Source organism: Ylistrum balloti, unplaced genomic scaffold, assembly GCF_031769215.1.
Source record: "Ylistrum balloti isolate Yb309-2 unplaced genomic scaffold, AGI_CSIRO_Ybal_v1 Utg370124, whole genome shotgun sequence".
NCBI classification, from domain to species: Eukaryota; Metazoa; Mollusca; class Bivalvia; order Pectinida; family Pectinidae; genus Ylistrum; species Ylistrum balloti.
In genome coordinates, this window is record NW_026782139.1 from 1,182,804 (window position 1) to 1,197,371 (window position 14,568).

At 36.6% G+C, this 14,568-nt stretch overlaps 2 protein-coding genes across 2 annotated transcripts; both read left to right on the plus strand.

Annotated features, from left to right (window-relative positions):
* The first annotated feature begins 6,895 nt into the window (after window positions 1–6,895).
* LOC132550458 (uncharacterized protein K02A2.6-like) lies at window positions 6,896–9,283 on the plus strand. Its single transcript, XM_060214526.1, has one exon. The coding sequence runs from the start codon at window positions 6,896–6,898 to the stop codon at window positions 9,281–9,283; it is 2,388 nt and encodes a 795-aa protein (XP_060070509.1).
* A 144-nt stretch (window positions 9,284–9,427) lies between these two features.
* On the plus strand, window positions 9,428–10,849 carry LOC132550459 (uncharacterized protein K02A2.6-like). Its single transcript, XM_060214527.1, has one exon. It carries the CDS (start codon window positions 9,428–9,430, stop codon window positions 10,847–10,849), a length of 1,422 nt encoding a protein of 473 aa, XP_060070510.1.
* The last annotated feature ends 3,719 nt before the right edge of the window (window positions 10,850–14,568 follow it).

The following is a 14,568-nucleotide window of genomic DNA, read 5'->3' on the forward strand; positions in this document are numbered from 1 at the left end:
CTATATAGATTGTACAAAATATGCATAAGTAAATGGAACCTATAACTAACAAATATTTATAATAATAATAGCCACTCAATTAGTTAATACAACTGCTTTATATATCTAAATAGGGAGACGTGCTACCCCCTACATCCAATACATGTCACAATGTGTGTATACAGTTGGTATGATCATTTCAAAATAACACCGACTACATAAAGTATGTTCTAACCCGAGACGCTACTGGAACGAGTTAAAACGCACGGGGACCAAGATTTCACCAATGGTGTCTACTACCAACAATCTTAAAGATGTCGAAAGACACACAGATAAATAGCAGCTTTAGATGAAACGTCCAGGTTATCTACAATGGAGTTAAACAATAAATTAAAATACAACATCAAGCTGTTTCGTCCTTTTAGGAAATGCCAATGATGTTAAGGGTCTAAACATATAAAGCCTTGCCGAAGGATCATGGGAAATAGTCGTAAATCTAACGTTTTAGTTAAGTCAATCCAACATGGAGTCTTTTTATAACGTTATCGAAGATAGGGCTCAGACTGTTTAGATCGTTTCCTGATGTGAGGAAGGAAGACACTGAAAAAAATGCAACGTGATTGCAAGTAATGTTTAATTCTAAGTGAAAAAAACATTCTGGAAGTTTTTTTCTGAATAACTTTTTTGCAACCATTTGTTCAATTTGTGGATGGAAATTAAAGCCATTAAGATACAATACAGAACACTGAACTTTGTGATTTTCGGTACCGAGTGTATACAAAGAACACTATATCGACACGAATGATGAACAACTCTAAAACGTTAAATCCAAGATTTTGTGGACAATATTATACAGTTTTCATAATAACGCTATAACCCCCAGATTTCGTTAGGCCAGACTGTATAAAGAAGGAGTGCTACGATATTGATAAGCACACATCACTTATTAAATCTAAAAGGATACATAGTTGTTTTGGGCAATGAAATTGTGTTACTTTTATTTGTATTGTAAACTTGACTCTTAGCAGGTTATGCAGTATATTTGTAAACTGGTTTCACCACTTAAAATTCATAGTTCATCGCCATTTCGCGTGTCCGTGGGAACAACACTTTCGTTCACGTTATTTCGAAACCTATCTGTTGTTTCTTCTTTCAAGACACTGAATCATTAAGTTTATTTCAGTAAAAGATATATATATATATATTACTAACGATTATCCAAATTGAAGGAATGAAACACTTGCTCAAAAACTATAGCAATAGTAATTTCAAATATTGATATCCGTGTGTGAGGAAATGTTAGTATATAATTTGAAGTCACTACGACGTTTGCTATAAATAGTGTTGAGGATTATATTTATATGGACGTCATGCGTTCAGCCTCTGATCCTGTCCTACATGATTACTTCAATAAATTGTCAATGGACGACAAGTCATATAGGATTGATCGTAAGGCTTAGCGAAATGCCTTGTATAACAACATAGCTTACACAGAGGTTAAATGATAACATAAAATTGCTTGCTATGTATCCCGTCTGGAGAACCAAATGAACGACCGTCTAAAAGCGGCAGGATTCGTCTTCTTTGAAACTGGCGCCATAAATTAATAGCCTTTCACAAAGTAAATGAATATGGACATCGGTCGTAGCGCTTTCAATATAATCGAAATACGCTCTGTTGCAATAACTGTCTAGTTGCATTTGCTGAAATGATGTATTTGAAATCGACACGCATTAAGCAAACAAGCTAAGAATTAATAACCAGGTATTTTCATAAATTTCATTAGATTCCAGATCTCAGCTAAAGTCATTTAACCCACAATTAGAATATTTCACTGCAGATCTGGGCATGTTATCGTTTTCTTATGGGCGTTTTAAATATTACTTTACACAATTTATACGGAGAAAATGGCTTTTGTATCAGTATAATTCGCTAAGTAAAGCTCTGAGATATCAACAAAATAAAACTGGTCGTAATTTCGAGATGCCTTTATCATCAAAAAACAATTATAGAATTAATGTAATTTCACTGCACAGTTTTAATGTGAAATATCCATATACTGTTTTATGGATATCATCAATTTAGGTTTAATGGATACTAACAATATATAGTTTTAAATACTAACAATATGATGTTTTAATTGATAATATCATTATACAGTTTTAATATGTATAAGCATTATACAGTTTGAAAAGATACTTTCAAAAAACAGTTCATGGATATTATCAATGAAATTATAAAGGATACTAACAATATTCGATTTACAGTTTCAATATATACAAAATTACTCAGGTTACCCTACGTAAAATATCTTGAAGAAATCTTATTGAAATAGAATGCAACTAAATGGAATATCATGCTACCGTGTACTAGTTGTGACATTCCAATGGGATTGAACAGTGAAAGTGTCCTTCAAAGGCCCCATCCTCCACTGGCATTGTCTTCATATGACTCTGTTGGTTTAAAAATTTGTTTTAAAACTATACTCATTTACGAACGGCATTTCCGGTGCATGTGAGATAAGTACACGTTTGTAGGTTTACACCGACATGAACCCAGAAAACGTGCCTCCATATAATAACATACACGTTGCATTGAAAGAGCATTGAAATTATACCATTTTAATCGTTCACACAACAAACCATTGTCTCAGTAATTACCATCTGTTAGAATATATCGTTTTACCATAGATTACTCGGTTATCCCGCCATGTTAGATCCTAGTGTTGTCTTTAGATAAAAATAATGCGTGTACTATATACATCTTTGAGGCGTTCAAACATGATTGGTAGGTGCTCCATCACACCAGGAAGTCTGCCGTTCTTTTTATGTTTTAAATTATATAATCCACGTGTTAAACGAAATTACAACCCAACTCATTTCCAAGTTTATGATATGGAGAGGTGACTTGTGTATATGTAGGTCCTCTTGTCACAACGAGTATTGAAAACTTCATACATCTCTTGTTTCATGTCAAACTAAAGAATTTATTTGACAATCATATTTGAATCTCAAAAAATATGTGTTCCTGATGATTAATCGTCTTCAGCCGTGTAAAAACATATTTGCATTCTTTTAAGGGTCCATAATTATACCATTCTATATACTGCTATGCATGAGGTCGTGAAAATATGAGAGCGACAATATTACCTCAATTTTGCAATTTTAAACCGATCACAGATTAAAAATGCTTAAAATGCCAAAGTTGAAAAATTGTGTAAAAGGCAACCTGTACTTTATTTAAACTAAAACTGTGAATGCTGGTCAGGCTATTGGGAAATTACATAGCAGTCATTGTCCTCCAAATGAATCATGGAATAGCGGCGGAACATGCAGCTAACAATTAGCCATGATTTCAAATATCTAAAACAAAATAAGACTGCATTGTCTTTTTTAGCATACATAAAACGTTTTGAAACCATTGAAATATCTCTATATATAAACCAATACGCGCTATGGGATCTACAAAGTATATCAATACGTCAGAGGAGTAATTTAGTCTCATGATGATGTTGGGAGAGTAATTGATTTGCTAAATATCAAAACTGTCATACAAAGACGATAGACAGACTATCACAAAATATATATGGAACAGAAACGTCAGGGGATACAGATAACCATTTCATGGTCTGCACGATCGTGAAGATATTACATTGTACGATTGAGCGTGAGTGTATTGATATGACACATGGTATAGCTCCGTCTATCATATATAGTGCTTGGAAAGATGGCATCATGAGCTTAGATCAGGCAGAGACTACGCCGACGGATGAATGACACTTAACTCTGTCACATTATTCTACGGGAAGCCGTAGGGGTAATAAGAAATATGTAGGTGATATACATTCAATTACAATAGTTTCTTTGTTAATCATATCACAAAACGCCTGCAATCTCCGATTATATTTGAAATTATTGAAATAAGTGTACCAATACGTCTCACTGATGAGAATGAAGATGATAGGATAGGGTTTAAGAACTGCTGTGAAGCAGATAATATATTTATATTTAGATATGTCCGAAGTCATTTCAGTGATGCATCTCACTCAATTCAGTAATGTATAGATAAACAAATAATGCAATTTCTTATCTAGAAGGTATGGATGTAAAAATATTTTACACTGTACATGTGTTCATTTTATTCCTCAGTGAATATTGTAAATGGTGCCCTTCAAATAAGCTTTTGTCAACCGTAGATTCTTATAAATAAGTGAACTATTAGTGAGTGAAAACAATGAGTACAACAATGGTAATATATATAGTGACTTGGTCACAAGTATGCAGGAAATCACTAATTAGCGACATTCTCGTCTCTCCCGTGTGACAAACACAATGTAATGGGCATGTAGTAGGTCATATCATTATGTCGACTACAAGAGTCTATTGTGCTGCGCCAAATTCATAATTTCCATTGAATTAATCGGGGAAATTGCTTAACTCATAAAGAAATTAAACAGGAGTATCCTGACGCGGGAGGGCTATAATTTTAACTTACGTTTGGACTCAACCGCTATTAAGAACACCTTTAATTGCTTTAGTATTAAGCGAGTGTGAAACTGCTTGTATACCGTAAGTGAGCTGCCGTTTTAAACGCCATATAAAGCTAGCATTATAAAAGCATCTCTATTCAATAAAGTATTATTGTATTTAAGAAATTGGCATTTAATTATTATCTGTATGTCCAGTTCTATAAAAATAATTATCAATTAACTTTGATAAAAAGAGGCCCGATGGGTCTTCATTGCTTACATGTTTGTTAATTGACATTAAGTCGTGTAACATTTAAAGATGAATGAACAAGTTTCCACAAACTGTTAAGAATTAACAGTTTACCTCGTGATGTTGAAAGTTTTACACGGTTCTGCAGCTGAACAGACTTGGAAGCCATCACATCAGCATGTTATTGGTGCAATTTCAATACCTAAGGTTTTCTGGTTATACAGAAGAAGTTATATATAGTTATAAGTCGATATAGCATTAAGATGGGGACTCTGGGTGGATAGAAAATACGAAAGAATGAACATTGACTTCACTAGATAGTATCGTCAAAAAGGTTTCAATTTTAATGTTTCGGTCAGCAGTACGGGGTCAATCGTCACTATAAATAAATATGTACAATGCATCTATTTACAATAAGATGGAGAAGCTAAAGGCCATGTATCAGTATCCTGGGCCTTTTGTTTATTAAGAACTCCTTTTAATTTTTAACACATATGACAATGTAACCTTGAAAGTGTGTCAAGGTCAATCATTTGAACAAATGTTGTAGGCCTTCATCCTACAAAGCCACAGGCCATATATCAGTATCCTGGGCGTTTTGGTTATTGGTAAGAAGGTCTTTCAATATTTTAATGCATTTGGCCATTGAGACCTTGAGAGTGGGCCATGGTCATTCATTTGAATAAAGTTGGTAGCACTTTACCTTAGCATGTCACAGGTCCAACATCAGTACTCTGTGCCTTTTAGTGAATGGCAAATGAGTTGCTAGGAAATGTTCATTCATTTGACCCATGTGACCTTGAAAGTTAGTCAATATCATTCATTTGATCAAACTTGGTAGTACTGCTTCCTAGCATACCACAGGATCAATATCAGTACTCTAGGCCTTTCCCAGTATGATATAGGCCCAATATCATAACCCCTGATATTTCCTTTACTGAAGAAGTAAGTTGAAGGTTTTTAATACATTTGACACCCGTGACTTTGAAAACGGGTCAAGGTAATTCAATTAAAGAAATTGGCAGCACTTTACCCTAGCATGTCACAGGTCTAATATCAGTACCCTGGGGGTTTTGGTCATTGAGAAGAAATGTTTTAACACATTTTACTCTTCTGACATTGAAAGTAAGCCAAGTTCTTTCATTTGAACAATTTTGGTAGCCCTTCACCCAAGCATGCTGTATGCCTAATATCAATACCCTCGGGCTTTTCGGTTATTGAAAAGATGTCGTTGAAAGATTTGAATATATTTTACCCCTGTGACCTAGACAGCGGGTCAATGTCATTCATTAATACAAACTTGATAGCCCTCCATCCCAACATGTTACAGGCCCAATATCGGTATCCTGAGCCTTTCCGTTATTGGAAAGAAGTTGTTTGAAGTGAAAAGTTGACGCCAGACGAACCTCAGAAGGACGGACGTCGAACACCACACCACCTGCGGGCCAAGGAGTGAATAATTATCAGAGAAACTATATTGATCTTACCCTATCGCTCTATTTTATGAGTAACATTGCGAATACCGTCTGCTATTCCTACGAGACGCGGAATATAGATAACATTTGTCCCTTACATGAATATTATATCTTAAATTGTCCTCATTAGCTAGATAACTTTCGAATGTAAAAATAGGGAAAGGAACACTATAAGGACATTTCAATAGCTGTAATTATCAAAATACCGGATTTGCAATGTGTGAGAAAAAGGAACTTTTTTTTAAAGAATGGACGTGTGAAGAGAATTTGATTGACTGAGAGGAATCATGTGACCTGGTGAGAAAGGTAAAAAAGGGAGCGTGAATGACATTCCTGTCATATAATCTTTATATCACAAAATCTGGGAGAAAACTCTTAGTTCTAGGTGCAGTAGAAACTCGTTGTCTCGAAATCGCTTGAGTCGGGCCATCGTACATACAATATACATACTTAATCACTGGCGAATAATTACCAATTTAATTATCAATTTAAAAGTTGACTTCTTAATACCTGTTGTAATGACATGAACTATTATAATAACTGCTCCCTATATAATATCTAAGTAAGGGATGCTCCCCAACAATTTCCGCTTCCGCCATAGTCAGCATGGCTACCACACATGTAAATGACCATCAGACAGAATACAGTCATATCAGTCTTTAAAACGGACTTGTTGAGTTATTGCATGGTGTCAGAAGTAACAGTAAATGTCCAACGTCAAGGATGAGTGATTATTTTCCTGCGCCGAAGCCATTTTCCTTAGATGGGAACATTTCAGAAAGTTGGAAGCGCTGGCTACAACAATATGAGCTATACATGTGTGCCACTGAGAAGGATAAGAAATCTGAGAAACTACAATGTGCCACTCTATTATCGCTGGCAGGAGAGCAAGTTATAGAGCTGGTAGGTACATTTAACTTCGGAGAGGAGGAAAAGGATAAGATAGAACCTTTGAAACAGAAACTTTCTGAATACTGCATTCCGAAAAAGAATGAAACATATGAGAGACATGTGTTTAATAGCAGGGTACAGAAATCCGGAGAAACATTTGATCAATTTCTAACAGAGCTCAAAGTTCTTTCAAAAGATTGTGGTTTCGGGAATCTGAAGGAAGGTCTGATTCGAGATAGAATTATAGAAGGGATCGGCAAAGATCAAACCCGGGCACGCCTGTTAAGGGAACGCGAGCTGAATCTGGATAAATGCATTGATTTATGTAGAGCCGCGGAAAGAACTGACGTACAAATGAAAGGTATCGTGTCAGAAAACACTACTGAAAAGAAATCCGTAGATTTGATAAAGAAACAGTCTCAAAAGAATCCCAACCAGAGTTCATACAAAGGAAAAGGCCCACGAGTCCCGAAACATAATACATCTCGATGTCAGAAATGTGGAATGGATCATAAAGGAAGTCCATGTCCAGCTAAGGAAAAAACTTGTTATAAATGTGGTAAAACAGGACATTACCAGAAACTGTGTAGGACAAGAACCAATTTTAACAACAACAATTTGAAAACGAAACCAAAACACCAACAGAAAGTACACTCAGTCGAGACAGATCAACAATTCTTTGTAGATGCAGTACATGACAGCAACAAAACTGATGATTCATGGATAGTTAACATTGATGTCAATGGATGTGCTATACCGATGAAGCTCGACACAGGCTCAGATGTCAACATTATGGGTATTGCAGATTTTAATAGGATCAACAAGCAATGTCATAAAATTAGACTTCACCAGTCAACAGTTAAATTGACAGCCTACAATGGAGGATCTGTCCCAACCAAGGGACAATGTGTACTGGACATAAAATACAAAGGTTTTACAAAGAAAGCGCTGTTTGTCATTGCTAGCAGTGTTGTTAAACCTATCCTAGGTAGAAAGCAGTGTGACAGTATGGGACTTGTCAAACGGGTACTGATGGTGGAAAAGGAGGACAGTGTAAAATCACCAGATATTTTCACAGAGTACAAAGATTTATTTGAAGGGCTAGGATGTCTTGCCGACAAAGTAAAGATTAAGTTAAAACCTGATGCAGAACCAGTAGTGGAACCCTGCAGAAAGGTACCATTTGCACTCCACGACCAGTTGAAACAGGAGTTAGACAGGATGGAGGAACTACAGGTTATAAAACCTATTGAGGAGCCAACTGAATTTGTAAATTCCATGGTAATTGTACATAAAAGCAATGGAAAGTTGCGTGTTTGCCTGGACCCCAGAAACTTGAATAGGGCTATATGTAGAGAACATTTCAAGTTACCCACTCGTGAAGAAATTATGGCGAAGTTTGCTGGTGCAACAGTCTTTTCAAAGCTTGATGCATCAAGCGGATTTTGGCAACTACAACTGGAGGAAAAAAGTTCCAAATTATGTGCCTTTAATACTCCATATGGTCGATATCGGTTTCTTCGTTTACCATTCGGAATCTCCAGTGCACCAGAGATCTTCCATAGAACTATACACCTTTTGTATGAGAACATGAGGGGCGTGGATACATCCATGGACGATATCATAGTATGGGGAGTTGATCAGGCAGACCATGACAGAAACTTGCGAAACGTGTTAGATAAAACGCGAGAAGCTGGGTTAAAACTACAGCGTGAGAAATGTGAAATTTCTGTGCCCGAGCTAACATTTCTTGGAGATAGAGTTACAAAGAACGGTGTTAAGCCTGACCTCGAAAAGGTCAAAGCTATTCAAGACATGGAAAACCCCAAGTGCAAAAACGATATTCAACATTTCCTAGGGATGATCAACTACTTAGCGCGTTTTATAAGAGACTTGTCAACGCATACAGCACTCTTGAGAGGTGTGCTAGATAAGAAAAACTGTTGGGAATGGACAGATGTTCATCAGAAATCGTTTGAGAATTTGAAAGAAATTGTCTCAAACAGTCCAGTACTTCAGTACTACGACCCCACAAAGTTGATCAGGATTTCTGCAGACGCAAGTCAGAAAGGACTTCTACAAAAGCACAACACCGAGTGGCTCCCTGTTGCGTATGCATCACGGGCATTGACGGACACAGAATCACGATATGCATCGATCGAGCGGGAAGCATTGGCGGTTGTCTATGCATGTGAAAGGTTCCACCAGTATGTGTACTGAGCAAAGTTTGAGGTCGAAACAGACCACAAACCACTATTAGCGATTTTTACAAAAGGTTTAAATGATTGTCCGCCCAGGATACAACGATTCCGACTACGGGTACAAAAATATGACGTAACCTTATTACATACACCAGGAAAGTATATGTACACTGCGGACACGTTGTCGCGAGCTCCAGTTCATGGTGAACAGTCCACAACCGAGAATGACGTTGAGGTATATGTTGATGGAGTCATGGCAAATATTCAAGTCGCAGATCGTAAACTTGAAGAGATACGTGTACAAACACAAAAAGATACAGTGCTCATTAGCTTAAAAAACACCATTATGGATGGATGGCCAGAGAGTCGCAGTGACTGTTCTTATGAGATACGACCATTTTGGAACTATAGAGATGAACTGTCAGTGATTAAAGGGATAGTATTCAAGGGATCCAGAGTGGTAATTCCTAAAAATCTCAGGAAAGACATGTTACAGAAAATACATGCTGGACATTTAGGCATGAGCAAATGTAAACAAAGAGCACGCGAAGTGTTATTTTGGCCTAGCATGACTGAGGACATAGAGAATTTGGTGAAAATTTGTGAACCATGTCAAGTTCACCAGAACAAACAGATGGCTGAACCATTGTTGTCACACCCGATACCGTCAAGACCATGGCAGAAAGTCTCAACAGACTTGTTTGAACTGGATAGAACCCCATATATTGTTGTCGTAGATGCCTTTTCTGGCTACCCTGAGGTGGTACAACTAACCAATCAAACCTCAACAGCGGTGATCCAAGTCATGAAGACTACTTTTGCTAGATACGGCATACCTGAACAGGTAATGAGTGATAATGGCCCTTGCTATAGTAGCAAGGAGTTTCTTAAATTTGCGGAGGAATGGGATTTTCAGCACGTGACTAGCAGTCCAGGATATCCGAAATCCAATGGTATGGCTGAACGAGCAGTCCAAACTATGAAATCCATTATTCGCAAATGTAAACAAACCAACCAAGATCCACACCTAGGATTATTGGCATACAGAACAACACCTATGGAGAATGGATTATCTCCTGCTGAGATGTTAATGGGTAGACAACTCCGCTGTAATTTGCCCATTGCAACTGGAAAACTAAACAAACCCGAAGACCACTATGTCATGTCGTGGAAAGAAAGACAGAGAAAAACACAGAAGTATTATCACGATCGGGTTGCAGTTAAAACGCTTGAACCACTCACAGAAAATACAAAGGTTCGACTTTGTGAACTAGGAGAAAGGAACTGGAGAAAATATGGAACTGTGATTGGTCCGGCAGGACCAAGGTCCTACAAGGTTAAGTTGAATGACAGAACAGCGAGACGAAATAGAAAGGATCTACGTGTAACAGATCCTAACCTTGAACGCGAACTTGATGTGGAACGTGAACCTGATGTTGAACGCGAACCGGAATTTGAAGTTGACTGCAAACCAGAACTTAACCCAGAGCCAGAACTCGGCAATAGTGACATTGAGACGAGTAACATGTACAAAACACGCAGCGGTCGTGTCATTAAAGCCCCCAAAAGGCTGATTGAGGCCTAAAGGAACTTGCCTTGTGTTATAAGACTGTATATATGTTAATGTTTTAGTAGTTGACTAGATAAGATAAATAACACAGAATACAATGGTGTAAAATGAACAATTTTAATTCAATTTGAATCATTTAAAATATTCATCATCTAGTCATATGTGAGCTTAACTAGTCAGTTTATATTGAGTTATTGTTAAAGTAGTTAAACCATGTTAGTTATTGTACATCTATTGACTGATTGGTGGCCATGTTTGATATTGTTAATAACATAGATCTTAACTTGAAAAAAGGGAGATGTAATGACATGAACTATTATAATAACTGCTCCCTATATAATATCTAAGTAAGGGATGCTCCCCAACAATTTCCGCTTCCGCCATAGTCAGCATGGCTACCACACATGTAAATGACCATCAGACAGAATACAGTCATATCAGTCTTTAAAACGGACTTGTTGAGTTATTGCACCTGTTACTATCATGCTTTAGCTTGTTCGCGTGCATCTTCAGGAAGAATGCTGTATATGTGATTGATCAGTTAGGGTATTGTACACGTGTGCGGGACGGAACGACGTGAATACAAATGTATTTGATTGGAGATGTTGCGAGGAATAAACAATAAAAGGAGAAAGTAGAAATAAATCTATTTGTGTATTTACTGTCATTTCAAATAACAGATTTAAACTACGCTGTTTGCGTGCTTTCGTAGCCCTACTTTGTTCAACCGTAAACTGATTTCGTCAAACTTATACCCTTCGTTTGTGTCGAAATTCGGATACGTCGAAATATTTTCCAAGGTTCCTTGAATTTCGAGATAACGAGTTTCGACTGTATGTTGATAAAGTTGTGTAGCTCTGTAATTGTTTCATGATGTTGATTTATTATTACATAATATATTACATATATATTATTTATATATATATATTATCAATATTAGGGAGTCAAGGATACTTAGTACTAAAGTAAACTATGACAGAGTATAACCAGTACAATTCAGGATATAGTAACTGTTACTGATATTTCTATATAAGGAATTATATAGTGTTCTTATTCTTTCATGATCTTTTCAGTCGATAAACAATTATATATACGGAGTACATGAATGCCTCCCACCACACTGATTTCTGACAGTATGAGTGATGATTGGCGATTGGCAATATCCCTGTTATACACAACATTATCAAATAATAGAACTACACAACGTGCGCACAGATGTGTGATAGGTTATTTCGTCCAATTTTCCTATCCTGCAAATACAGTGTGTATATCTTGTAACGTGTGCGATTTCACAAATTTACTTCCTGGTTATCGCAGTCAAGAGGTAACTTAGAGGTGCTAGATGCCTTCGGTAGAATACTCCAGTATGATAGCATTATTAAATTGGCTCTATTTCCGCACGTTCAGAAGGAAGCATACTTGAACATATTACAGCCTCCCAAAATCACACACGTTCACCATGTACTCTCAACGCATGCAGTGGAATGACGTCTTTTAAAGACAATTTCATTTTTTAGGACGCCAAGGGATATAAAGTAAAACCAAACGTTTGCATGGTACAAGTGACATAAATGTGAACACGCCTTTCACTAAGGCCGCAGCAAGTTTTTTTTTTTAACAATAAATTTCCAAGGGATACTAGCAATCAGTTTTACACGAAATGGATGAAGTAGACTGCATTAAGATTGTCAATGAGGCTATGTTTGAGCTGCCCTATCTGAACCAACGACAGACATGCCCAAAGAGATTATTTCATAATTATTTCGTGAAATTATTTCAACCTTTCGATGGTTTTTTATGTTGAACTTTGTATGCCTTCGTTTATAAACGATAAAGGTGTGTCTGCATGAAAAGGAACGTGTGATTTAATAATCATATTGTAAAAGGATTAATAGATGCGTAAACATTTATACTTCCGGATTTAAAAAAATCTTGTTTGGACGAACGCTCGACACTAAATAGAAAACTGACCTGTCGCCAAAAAAACAAGAATATAACGACATGTCAGCAACATATTAATTCAAACTCAAAAACGATGAAACGAAAGATAAATATAGAAAGAAAGAAGCATTCATGCAGAGACCAATGGAAAGTCTAGGAAAACAAGATTTTTTTAAATCCGGAAGTATAAATGTTTACGCATCAGTCATAAAACCACGTGGAATGTTGGGAGGACTAATCACAGTAGTAAGGATGAACAGAAGATACGAAAACCCTTCATGTACATTGTCATTTACGATTATTATATTCTATTACCATACCAGCTGGTACATACTACTTGTACTGCAGCCACGACTTAACTCTCGACAATACAGCTGTAGTTTCCCTCTTTATGCTGTAAGAAACGGCTAATGCCGGAACACACTGCCAAATTGGGAATAGTGGTGTACTTAAAATGATTGTGCTTTCGCGGTTTTTATATTTCAGATAACTGTTCACTCGTTAGCAGTTAGGGAAAAATAAGCGTGTTACATCTGCATGCAATTTCCATTCAAATGGAAGCGTTTTTGACAGTTGAAGCGATCATAGGAACTTACCAAAATTTGTTATTCTTTTGGTTTTACATAGAATATACCTTGAACGATCTGTTGTGCTAGACTACATCTTTTTACCGTCTGCCTTACTTGAAATATTTCTACTTTATCTTGAGTTAAGTAGCCTCCATATCTTCGAAGACTTTAGGTCGTCTAAACCATTCTACTGAAAATGTTTGACGACCTCTGTTTTTGTTGTAAGCTTTCAGGGTATAGTTAGTTATTACGTTGCCAGTGTAACGCGAGAGGGTTAATTATGTAACCATTTCAAGGTTACAACACTAATAGATGATGCCACTTTGAAGAGAAACTCTTGATTTTACGATGTCTGCCAGTCGTTAACAAATATTACACACATAAAAGGTCCTATAATTGATAATTGCGGGATCCTCGAAGTTACATTAGCCCATTATGAGTTTTCTCTATTCACTTTTTAGCTCTTGCCTATCAAACAAGATGAGATCCATAAAATTATTTGATATAAGGAACGGTATCAAATGCCTTTTGGTTATCCATAAAAATAAAGTCTATTATTTGCCCATTATCTCATTATCTAGGGATTCAGTCTGTTTATCCATTACATCCAGAAATTTCGACGAAAGATAAAAATTGCCTATCATGAATTGAAATATGTGTTCCCTTAGAGCAGTTTCCATGGCGTTGCCATAACAGACATTAGACTGACCGAATATCCAACGTTTATCTCCGTTTTTTAAAACAAAATCAATCTTCTGGTGGCATTATTGTTGATAATGATTGTAAATATATATAAGTGAATCCGATATTTCACTTCCTATGAAATTTCTTTATTTTGACCTCGTCCATCGTATATGCAAACTAGAAGTTCAAATCAAAGACTCTTCTCTGTCAGCAACTTATCTCGATATTTTTCCCTACAACGAAACCAACATAGACAGCATTCCACCTAGCTTTATGATAAACGTGATGATTTCAATTTCCCTATTGTATTTTTCCCACTTTTTTGGGAGCAACACCCCTGCATCTCCAAACTTTGGTGTATAATCGTTGGCAGTTGGTTTGATATTCTAGAGCGAGCTCCGATTATCACAAAGTTTAGGCAGAAAAAAGTCGTCAAATTACGGACAAACCCGTGATACTGGTGTTCGTATTTTGCTTGTACTTTTGCAGGAATCTAACCATGGCCATTTGCTTTATCAAATAATTTTAGCAGTTTGCGGA